This window comes from Carica papaya, chromosome 9, assembly GCF_054855325.1.
Source record: "Carica papaya isolate Zhongbai chromosome 9, ASM5485532v1, whole genome shotgun sequence".
Taxonomy (NCBI): Eukaryota; Viridiplantae; Streptophyta; class Magnoliopsida; order Brassicales; family Caricaceae; genus Carica; species Carica papaya.
Window position 1 is genome coordinate 16,826,384 of NC_142317.1, and position 12,191 is coordinate 16,838,574.

Genomic DNA, 12,191 nt, shown 5'->3' on the forward strand with positions numbered 1-12,191 from the left:
TGCATCTTGCTATTCCTTCTACTGTGGAGTGTGGACACAGGATGGTTCAAGAAGAATTTTTTCTGATGAAAGAATGATGAAAGTATGTCATTGAAAAGAATCATTAGCGTTGTCAATATAAAATTCTTTATGGATGTTCCAAATTGAGTATTTATAATATTGCAGAAATGGAGTATGATATGACTAACACCATATTTGGTTTTGAGTAAGAATAGTTAGGTGACTCTAGCGCAATCGTCAATAAATGACACAAACCATCGAACTTTAGAAATATTAAGTGTGTGAGTTGGTCCTCAAATATCATTGTGAATGAATGAAAATAGAATAAAATTTTTCTTATTACTAATAGAAAATGTACACGCCTATGTTTTGCAATTTTGACAGATTTCACAGAGTAAATTTTTATATTCTAAATTTTTACACAATAAGAAGAACATGTTTTGTATTCTCAATTTTTTGTTGAAGGTACTGGGCTTGCTATACAATTTTCAACACTTGTCCTTAGTGTGTGTGGACCTTTTATAATAGGTAAATCAAATATTATCCCTGTTATCTGCTCTGGGCGTTGGGTTCTCTAGGTGACTCACTTCCTTTGATTGCTGATTTGGTTTGGAATCTCGTAAGGTCAGGGCTAAACTATCAGTGGAGTGAGGTTCTAGCATGACCCACCTCTTGCTTTCTTCTGTTGTTATAATAGTAATTAACTCATTTAGTGATGACATTTCCTCTTTTCCCAATATCTGGATTCAATCTTGATCATACTCATGGTATAGTCTTACCAAAAATTGATATGTACGATTTTTTTCACAAAACTTTTGAGACATACTGCATCTTTGTTGCATTTTATGGTCAAATTGGGTTACTGGTCTAGTTCTTGCCACTAGCTTTTGAACATGTTAGAATATTCATTTGCTGATCTGTGCTATTGTTTGGTGGACCATGTCTTGATCGTTAGGTACTAATTTGTGCAGCATCCTTGAGTTTTGAGTAGATTTCGCCGATTACATCCCACATTACTTTTCCTGTGGACAGAAATATCACGATCTTGATTATTTCTGAAGTCATGAAGTTCAGAGTCATACCATGAATATGGAATCCTCTTCATCCCAGGCATCAAATGTAGGGTCTCTAGGTCATGGTCCAGTACCCGAAAAATGGTTAAGCTTTCCTTTTCCTTTTAGGATGGTTTGAATTAATTATGACTAACTCAAATAGTCTTTTCTTGTGAACCAGTAGGTAGACTAAATTGGCAAAATTCGCTAGTGGAATTCCCATGTGGAAATACAGTCCAGTATTTTGTGATTACCTCCCACATCATTTAGGAATTGTATGATAATTACTGTTGAAAAGGAAAAATTATCGGAAAGATTTTACTATGAACATAGGGCTGCGTGAAGAGGGAATTCGCTGCTGCAAGTTGTGGAAATAGAGGCTGGAGAAGTGGTGAAACTGATTAGTGGCCAGCAAAACAAAAAACAGTTAGCTAGGGCCACGACAAAAACGTATCAGCAGCCAGCATAGGGACACACACGTGTGAAACAAATTTCTGTCTATCCAGAGAATTTTTCGATATTTAGGGCTTTTGTGATTCATCTAGATTGTGCACGGAGGTCCACCCGTGTGTCATGACTGGGATTGAGATAGTAAGAGGCGGTGGCTAAGGATAACCCGAACTGAGCAAGACAAATAGAGGCGTTGCATCTGTATCTAGTCATGATAGAGAAGCTCTGAGCAAATGGCGTTTGGTCGTGGAGGGTCTCAATAGACAGTGCCGATATGCGTCTGGCTTCTGTGTTTGGTCGTGTGAGGGCCACGTCTGCTTCTTGTTGCGGCAGATGGCATCGCGTCTGTGTTTGGTCGCTATAGAGAAGAAGGATTCTTGCAGCAAAGACGAGACATAGAAACGAGGTTGTGGCAGAGTAGGGTTCTGGCATTAACTATGAAGGCCGGTCTGGCTACTTCAGGTGGTTGGGGTGGTGGCTCGTGGTTGATCTTCAATAGTCAGCTATGAAGACTGACCTAATGCTTTTAGGATTTTTTTTTTAAATTTCATCAACGAAAGTCGAATAAGATTTGTAACTGAGGCTAGGATTCTTTTTTTTAACCTAGAGTTTTGAGACTATGTTAAAAATGGTTTGATGAGTATTCTATTAAATTAAACCTACATGTACAAATTTTCTAAAATTGAAAAGAAAATAAATAGTTAATGACAAAAGATATAATTTATTTTTATATCCTTCAACCTAATTTATCATATCTTTAACAAAAAATGCAACATTTTTCCTAAATAATAAAAAAGAAAGTTTTATTCACAAGGCACCAAGTGTTTACAAAAAGAAAAAGCAATTTGAGAGAGATCTACTTCCAATTGCATACTTTGTGACACAAATGATTGGGAAGGAATAAATTCTTTTATTGTTATCACTTACCTTTGTTGAACTTTTTATGCGCCTAATAAGTGCTTCCAACTCCATTTTCTGCACAATCAACAATCATGTTAATATGAAACAATTCTCCCCCCTTTCTCTCTCTAACATTATATACCTTTTGTCTCCTTAAATGCATTGCAGCTTGCCATTCAGTCGAGGAAAGTCTTTCCTCGTAACTCCTAAACAAACCATCTGCATAGTGTGCAAGGTGAAACTGAGTTTGGTTTTGTCTTTCAATGGACTTTTTGGAAGTGGATTTGTCACCCTCAGCCACAGAAACTGCAGGTTTCAGATACTTCTCTAAAATTGTCCGTGAGCTGTATTCGAAAGTCATAAAGAGATGAAACAGAATTAATGTTCCTGAAATGAAATATGGCAACCAGGACTAACTAACTTAAACTAATAATGATTTATAACTTGCTAGATCTGGTTTCTGCAAGCCACTTCCCAACCAAGCGGTAGACATCTGATGCTTCTTCATTCAACTGGTAATTGTCTGACACATATTTTGCAAGGCTTATAGCCATCTCATGCTGACCTTGGGCATGCAACAGCTTTGCTTCTTCAAGCTGTAAAAACATGCGATTACTTTAGGATGAGCCACTTTGACATTTTCTTAATGGATTAATCGGAATTATCTGATTAAAAGAGTCCACTATGCCTAAAGAGAGGGAAAACTAAGGAAGAAAAGAACACTCTCCATGATTTAGCCACTATTAGACAAAAATGTCAAATAATATGGTTCATCTTTTGATAGTAAAATAAGTATATTATCCATAAGACAATAGGAAGGTGCTTATCCACAAGCCACTTAGTCAAAATTGTATTTGTTTTCTTTTAATGCAAGTAAATCTTGTTACGCATTTCATAAAAGCAACATTTTAGCTATTGTGAAATAACAGAGATGGGTGACTGATCCAAAAAAGTTAAATCCTGAGAAAGAGTCCAAATTATCATTCCATATTAATATTTTAGTATGTTTCCTCATGTGCAATCAGAAAATTGAGTTTAGCATGATTAAACCCTAACAAAGGCTTAAAGGCAGGATTCCTGAAGTTTGATTCCAAGGGAGATTAGTTGGACATTTCATGATTTTAAGGCACAATAATAGCAAAGAAAAAGTGAGTCATGATAGAATGGCGGTGAGTTCCGAAAGTTTGAACACAGGATCTCAAGAGTAAAAAGAAACATTACTATGCAAAATAACTAAGTTGAGCATAGGAAGGTGTTAGTTTATTACTTTATATTTCATTCTAACCATAAACAAATAGAATTAACATCTAGACCACAATTAGCATTGATAAATTTAGAATTAAACACAGTCAAATGTTTGTTGAAATTCCCATGGACAATTATGTTCCAAGACATTATAACACGAATATCTAGAGTTATGAGAGAGTTTTCTTTGCAGGAAAGCAAAGTAAATCTTATTAGCTTACCTTCAGCTTCCACAGTAATAGTAAAAAGATGAAAAGGAAAAATACAACATACAGCTTCTTGAGAATAAAGACATCAAGTGTTTGGTAAAAGTCGTCTCTTAAAGATCAACAAATTTCAAAGAATTTTCTAGTTTCAGTTTTCATGAAGGATAAATAGAAAGAACTTGGTTTACTCTTCTGTCCATTTAAAATACTGTCTTATTGCTAAATTTCAATATAGGTGCTAAAAAGTTTGTATGTTTGGTCTAATTTTTTGAAAACCATCAGACACCACCGCAAAAGTATTAGAGAAGCTTTACCAGAAATGCATTTATAGAAAACAAATAACACAATTGATGTTGGGCGAGTAGTAGTTAAACTAACTTGCCAGATGAATAACTTAGAAATAGAAAGAACTTAGGAGAGAAACACAAGAATAAAGATAGATTAGAAGAAATTAATGGTCAAGGCAAAGAAATATATAGAAGTAGACTGAATGAAAGAGGTTAGATAAAATAATAATAAAAAGAACAAACATACAAAAAAAATTAAGATAATACGGAATAAGATCCTAACAAAGAAATTCTTAATTCGTTACCTTTTCCTTGTCTTGTTGGTAGAAGCACTAGTTATAACTAATAAGCAAAATTATAAAAGAGAAAACTTATTAAGTTTCTATTCCCAAAATCTATTCAAAAGAACATTAAATGTTTTAATGTTATTTAGACTTACATAAACTAAATAGGTTGAAAAACAAAATAATATCAACTACAAAAAATCAATAGAAAATTTATTGCAATTTAAGATCTTATTCTGCATCATTCAACCTCATTTAATGCAAACTCAAATATTAAGTTTTGAAGTGGTAGAACATTAAGATAAGAAAGGCTAGAAGATACTCTTCAAAATCTTCAAAAAGCCAAGACTTGATAATCCTCAAACAAAAATTTAAAGTCAACCAACATTGTAGATATGAACGACTCAACGTGCACTTGACGTGGTGAACATCAAAATAGGCAAGGTTTGAAGGTGCTCTTCAAAAAGCCAAAACTTTTGATAATTTTCAAACACAAACTGAAAATTAACCAAAACAGTAGATTCTATGGAATTATAAAACTAATGGTGGAAAATGAAATTATCTCCATAAATCTTAATGCAGTCATTATGGATGGGAACCACTTTAGTAGTAGGAGGTAGAACAAGAATATTGAAAGGAGGAAGTTGATTAACATCATTTGCATGAATAGAAACAACTTCAGCAAGAGCAATATCTCTTGAGTTGCTATTGGCGGTTTGAAAGGAACTTAACGTTTTTAATCTTCTAACACAAAAGAAATTTTACTTTTATTCTTATAAAATAACAAAGAAAATAGGAAAAATATTTCTTGTGTTTCATTTCAAAGTGTTAAGAGTATATATACATAACAGAGGGATCTATATATAGAAACATAAATCATCCTATTAATGGTAGGAAATCAACTAATAATTACATAAAAATATTTCATAATATATTTTGTAATATTCTAATACTCTCCCTCAAGCTGAAACATATATATTAATCATATCTAACTTGTTACAAAAATAATCAATTCGAATTCTATTCAAAGCCTTTGTAAATATACTATCTGATTATTCCCCTGTTTTCACATAACCGGTACAGATTAAGTTCTCCTAAATCTTCTCATGAATGAAGTGACAATCAATCTCGACATGTTTGATTCTTTCATGGTACACCAAATTTGATGCAATATGAAGAACAACTTAATTATCATATTAGAGTTTTGCAAGTAATATGGAATTCAAACCCACTTTCGTTAAGAGGTGTTGTATCCATAAAACTTCACATGTGAACTTGGCAATAACTCTATATTCGAACTCTGCATTGGATCAGGCCACAATGGTTTGCTTCTTATTCCCTCATGATACCAAATTTCCACTAACAAAAATACAATAACCTGTAGTGGATCTTCTATCAATTTTAGATCCAGTCTAATCAACATCTACAAGTATTAAATGTGAGTATACCCATGATTGCTAAACAATATAACAAGTCCTGGAGCACCTTTTAGGTAGTACAAAATTTATTTCAAAACCTCTCAATGTGAGATAATCTAATCTCCTAACTAATCGTTTATACCTTTTCGAATCATCAAAGGAGTCACCATCATCTTTAGTAAGGTGTACATTTAGTATCATTGGTGTGTTACATGTCTTACCTTTCAACTTTCCGATTTCTACGAGTAGATCAAGTACATACTTCCTTTGAAACAAAAATCCTTTCTTACTTCTTGTTATTTCTTCTCCCAAGAAGTATTTTAATTGACCCAAAGATTTGGTGTGAAACTTGGTATGCAAGAATGATTTGAAAGATAATATTCTTGCAGAGTCTCCTGTAATGACAATATTATCAACATAAACAACATGAAATATAAGATTAGTTGTCGACTGTCTATAAAATATCAAGTGATCACATTTATTCTTTTTCAGCTCAAATTCCAGAGGTACTTAATTAAATTTACCAAACCACGCACGGGGACTCTACTTCAAACCATATAAATATTTTTTCAAATGACAGACTTTCCCGTACTCTCTCCCGAGTAACAAACTCAAGCGGTTGCTTCATATACACTTATTTTAAGATATTGTCATGAATGAATGCATTCTTAATATCCAACTAGTGTAAGGGCTAATTTCAAGATATTGCAATAGAGATGAATACATGGATAGATGTAAATTTGATCACCGGAGAGAAGGTATCAAAATAATCCGCTCCATAAGTGTAAGCATAATCTTTTACTACAAATATGACTTTAAGTCCTACTATTGAGCCATCTGAGTTTATTTTGACTGAAAATACACATTTGCACCCCATGACCCTTTTTCTTTTCGGTAAATCTACCAAATCTCAAGTATGATTTTCGTCGAAAACATTTATCTCTTCAAGCATTGCATTATACCAATCAGAATGATTCAAAACTTTCTTAATTATTTTGAGTATGAAAATTGAATATATAAAAACAATGAAAAAGCTCGACGAGATAGGCAGATGGTCATATAAAATATAATTACCAATAAAATAAGTTGGCTTAGAAATGTTGCATTGATATTTATCTATATGAAGATCAATGAGAAAATCAAGATCTTGTGAGATAGAATCAGATGACGATGAACCTAGTGCAGAACATCTATCATTAATCTGTTATCTTTTAAAATAAAAATGAATAATTGGTGGTGATAACTAGGTCAAGGCACATTAAAACTATCATCAACTTACTCAAGGAGAGTTGGAGGCATATCATCTGCAGAAATACTATTATCTGTTTGCTCAGTAAAGGCACCTGGTGCGAAATTATAAATGAACCATTCATCATCTGCCCCATGACTTGTAGACTTGGATAATGAGGAGAAGAATGGTGTATTCTCTAAAAAGACCACATCAGTTGATACCAAATATTTATTGATATTTAGAGAGTAGCACCGATATCCTTTCTTAAGCTGAGAATATCACAAAAACACACACTTCAAGGCCTTTGACTCCCATTTTGTTACACTAGATCGCACATCTTAAACATAACAGGTGCTACCAAATATCTTAACTTGCACCGAAAACAAAGATTTGTTTGGAAAAAGAAAAGTATAAAGAACATCTCCATTAAGTAGTATAAATGGCATATGATAAATCAAGAAACAAGTTGTGAAAATAGCATCAATCTAGAATTGCTTAGAGACTTGTATTGGGAACAAGAGGGTTCGAATTGTCTCAAGAAAATATCTGTTCTTCCTCTCGACGACTCTATTTTGGGAGGGTGTATCGACACACAAGGATTGGTGAAGGATCCTGTGTTGAGTCATATAATTTTGAAATGAATCTGACATATATTTCTTGACATTATCACTTTTCAATACATATACAAAAATATTGAATTATGTCTTGACTTCAGTATAAAAAAGACAAAAGTAAAAAAATACTTTAAAATGATTCTTTATAAAATATATCCAAGTTATTGGAGAAAAATTATTCACAAAAGTAACGAAATACTTAAATCCTGTTTTGGACGGAACAAGATAGGAGTTCCAATCATCAGGATAAACTAACTCAAAAGCAGACTCAGCTCGTCTATTGATCCTTAGACTTGACGGATTACGGTGATGTTTTACAAACTGATATGGCTCGCAATACAGTAAAGATACATTATGAAACTGAGATTTCAACACATGTAGAGAAGGATGTCCCAATTGACAATATGCTTTAAATGGAGAGATAACACTAGAACAGACAACCGATCGAAGTACCCATGTATTAAGAATGTAAAGACCATCTAATGTATTTCCTTTACCAAAAATCTATTTCGTCATAAGAACTTGAAGAACACAATGATTAAAAAAGAATGTAATACAATAATTTAAATCTTTAGTAAGCTTACTCACATAAATCAAATTGAAGGCAAGTTTAAATAGAGATAACACAAATAACAAGATATAGATGAACTAGGTTTTGTAGTTTCGGAACCCACAATGTTATAGGTTAACTTATCGGTAATGGTTATAGGAAAAAGTGTTGTGTGTTGTCGAAAATTTAAAAAAATATTAGAATTACTTGTCATGTAATCTGTAACACCAGAATCAATCTAACATCTGTTCGAGAAGGAGATAAAACATTTTTTCTCTGATTTAACAAAAGCAAAAAATTTATTCAAAGATTTTGATATTGAAAGAATTTAGCATATTCGTCAGTTGAAATCATAACAGTTTTATCAGAAGATGAGCTACTAGTAGCAACAACAATATTAGCGATCTGTATTCTTCAATTGCGATATTGCAATTTCTTACAATATCGTTTTATATACTCTTGTTCATGGCAGTAATAGTAAATACTATTATCACCCATTTTAATCTAGTAATTGTAAAAATACCACTCATAATACCCAAAACACAGTAGCCAAGAGATACACGGAAAGACACTACAAGTAAACTAAAAATTCTAAGAAAATAGAATGCCTCTTCACACATGGCTGCCAATAGGACCACCAGAACCTCACTGCCACCACTGGAGACCGAGTGCTGCCGTACGCACTACTACTGGAAACCCACGCACCGCCACTAGACACCACCAAATGCGCACTTAAATCTGAAATAGAGCTAGGAAAATCACCCCAAATTGGGTCAGAGAACCAAAAAACACTGTTGTCACGTGATCTACTCAACCTTAGCTTTCTCCGCTCTGGCCTTTTGGTTTCGTGCTCAGATACGCGACCCGCACACGAAACTACCTCCTCTGGCACCCCCCGACGTGTGCGGACCCCAAACAGCCGAGAAAACGACTTCCTCCGCTTCTTCTATGTGCACCACCGTGCCACCCGCAATATAATTGGTTGGAGGTCGGTGGTTGGTGGTCGGTTTCCTCCGTTGCCAGTAATGAGTTGTTCAACCCTTCTTTAATTTGATCTATTCTGACTCCTAAAATCTTAATCATATCTATGATACCATGTAAAATAACAAAGAAAATAGAGAAAATATTTCTTGTGTCTCATTCCAAAGGATCAGGGGTATATATACATAGGAGATCTATATATGAAAACATAAATACCCTGTTAATGCTAGAAATCAACTAATAATTATATAAAAATATTCCACAATATATTTTGTAATATTTTAACAATTCTGAAGTTTAATTTTCAATTATTGCAGAATATCCCATCCTTTCCTAATTTAGAATTTAAGTCTATTTCATACTCAAAATTTAATTGATAACAATTATCATATATGTAATGGTTATTGAGAGAGTTTTTAAGATAGATATCATTTTCAATAAATTGACATTGGATATGAATAAATTGCGAATGTATCTCAATACTTTCTATGAATTCATAGGGACAAAAAACTTTGTACAACACATCATAAATAATAGGATATAATATATAATGAATTTGTACAAAAAGTTTACTAGATCCTGTGTCAAGTTAAAGTTGATATGATCTGGAAGTGAATATAATGTGTGAATTTGATCAATTTGGTTGTGGTGGAAAGTTTAAGGTTCTCTTTGTTTTTTTTTGTGCAGTTAAGTGGCAGAGTTAAGGATAAAAACGTTAAGTTTTGATACCAACTGATGTAAGATAAGTAATTATTAAGTAATTTGCTCTATGGATTATTTACAAATAGAAGAATTTAGGTGAGAAACAAACGAATAAAAAGAGGCACCAGAATTAGGGATTAATGTAAAGAATGTAGGAGAGACCAACTAAACAAGATGGTAGGATTGAACAATAATAAGGATGAAAACATAGAGATGACATAGAATGAAACCTTGGGTTCTTAATTCACCATTGTCTCCTCTTTCTGTTTTTAGCTACTAGCTTTTGTATAGGAACTAATTACAACTAATAAGAAAATTACAAAATCGAAAATTTTAAAAATTTTAATTCCTACATTATTTAAAATATAACTAATAGAAAAAATTAAAATATTACAATACCTCAATTAACGAGCAAAAATATAAAAGAGAATCTAAAATATTCTAATTCCTACATGTTTAAATATACCTAAAGGAAATTAAAATATTTTAATGCTTAGATAAATTTAAATAACCTAAATAACTTTAAAATATAAAATAATAATAATTACAAAAAATTTAAAAGAACATCTATTCCAATTAAAAGAACATCTACATGAGGATTCATGCAGAATTGTGGATAAAAAGCCAATTAAATATTTTTCCAACAGAAATCTTCGATGCTCTTGTTAATGAAACATTTTGATTTCAAAAAATAATGTGGATTAAGCAAAAAAAAAGTTATACCCTTCCAAGACAATATGAAGCTGAATATCTTCCACCATGTCCCACACAGAGCAAGTTAAACTCATGCAAAGCTGCAGCTGCTTGGGAAAACCTAGAGCCCTACAAAATGCCGAACAAAATATCAGATAGAGGGATTATACGATGGTTTTCAAAATTGAAACGAATCATACCTTCCGAAGAGTTGATGCAGATTGCAAAAGATGTTGCATGGTAGACTCTTCACAATTCAAGATTTGGAGTAAGACTCGCCTGAATGCTATAAACGGTTCCAATAAATTCATATGGAGTTGAGTTTGTTTCAAAATGGAGTTCCAATCCATATTCAGCCATGACAGCTGCATTTGACAGTCAGAAAATTAACTCACCCAAAGAAAATGAAACTAATAGTCATGTATTCATTTTTCATGTAACTGCATCATTTACGATGAAATTGTTATTTTGTAACTAAAAAGAAACTCATGAAATTTGATTGATTGACACATGAAATAAGACACTCAGAGCTATTTCCATCAAAAGGATACAATTACTGAGAGACCAAATACCTGATCCATGGAAGGAATTACAGGATCCACGTATAACTTTTGTGAATCTGGACAATATTTTATTCTTTCACATGCCGATCTCATCCATCGTATATTCCAAGCTACTCCGAGATGGTAAAGAATCTGTAAAAGGACTTGATTATTGATGTAGCAGAATATGGAACAAGAATTTGAAGAAAAACTGCTTTTGACGGAGCAATTTTAGTTCTTCTCTTATAGTTCCTTGTTCTTCCAAGAATAATTTTAATTTTTAAGGAGCTTCATCTCAAGCTAGGGAGTGAGAAGCAATGTATGAAAGGTATAGTAGGTACCTGAAGTTTAATGATTGTTGAATAGATAAATTCGGTGCTCTCCTCACTTACATGAGATACAGACCACACAAGCTCCTGAAGAAGAAAATATAATTTTTAGCATTTCCTAAAAAACATCCAATTTTAGCATAATGCAAAACATGCAGCAGCCTATCAATGCAGATTGATTGGAAATATATGTAACCTCCTTTGTACGCTTCAGCTTTGAATGAAATTCGTTGGAGTCTCCCTCTTTCAATGCCCTCAAACAACTAATATTCAACAAGTAAAAACACAAAAGTTGTGTAAGATACAAGTCTAGATAAGGAATTAATTTGTTTTCAGGACAATAAAAGGAAAGAAACTCATTCGATGGCAAGTAGTATACTAAGAAGCTGTTTAGTAAATATGTTCAACATCATCAAAATTATGCCCGTAACTATCTTATCCAAAGTAATCAATAAACAGTGGAACAAATACCTATGAGTTAGGTTCTATTATTAGTTTGAAGTAGGCGACCCTATGCCTCTAAAGACCTCACCAACCAAAGGTATTATGTGATCTGTGAAGAAAGAAAAGTTAACTCCCAAATGCATAGGACCATTTGAGATATTAGGAGTTGAAATCCTTGACAAATATTGGATTGCAAAGAAAAGATATCATGATTGAGGCGATTCTACTGGTAAAGGTATTGTGGCAGCACCATTATGTTGAAG

At 32.9% G+C, this 12,191-nt stretch overlaps 1 protein-coding gene across 12 annotated transcripts in view; it reads right to left on the reverse strand.

Annotated features, from left to right (window-relative positions):
* Window positions 1-12,191, reverse strand: part of ATM (Serine/Threonine-kinase ATM-like protein) — a 124,881-nt gene that overhangs the window by 15,885 nt on the left and 96,805 nt on the right. For all 12 annotated transcript variants that reach the window (XR_015816501.1, XR_015816502.1, XR_015816503.1 and 9 more), the window contains exons 52-59: window positions 11,681-11,747; window positions 11,497-11,571; window positions 11,186-11,308; window positions 10,814-10,978; window positions 10,644-10,742; window positions 2,847-2,998; window positions 2,545-2,746; window positions 2,430-2,477 (exon numbers count right to left, since the gene is read on the reverse strand). Coding sequence is in view for 8 of the 12 variants with exons in the window: in XM_088211798.1 (XP_088067924.1) it covers window positions 2,430-2,477; window positions 2,545-2,746; window positions 2,847-2,998; window positions 10,644-10,742; window positions 10,814-10,978; window positions 11,186-11,308; window positions 11,497-11,571; window positions 11,681-11,747 (931 nt within the window). In the remaining 4 variants the exon portion in view is untranslated. The remainder of the gene's footprint in view (window positions 1-2,429; window positions 2,478-2,544; window positions 2,747-2,846; window positions 2,999-10,643; window positions 10,743-10,813; window positions 10,979-11,185; window positions 11,309-11,496; window positions 11,572-11,680; window positions 11,748-12,191) is intronic.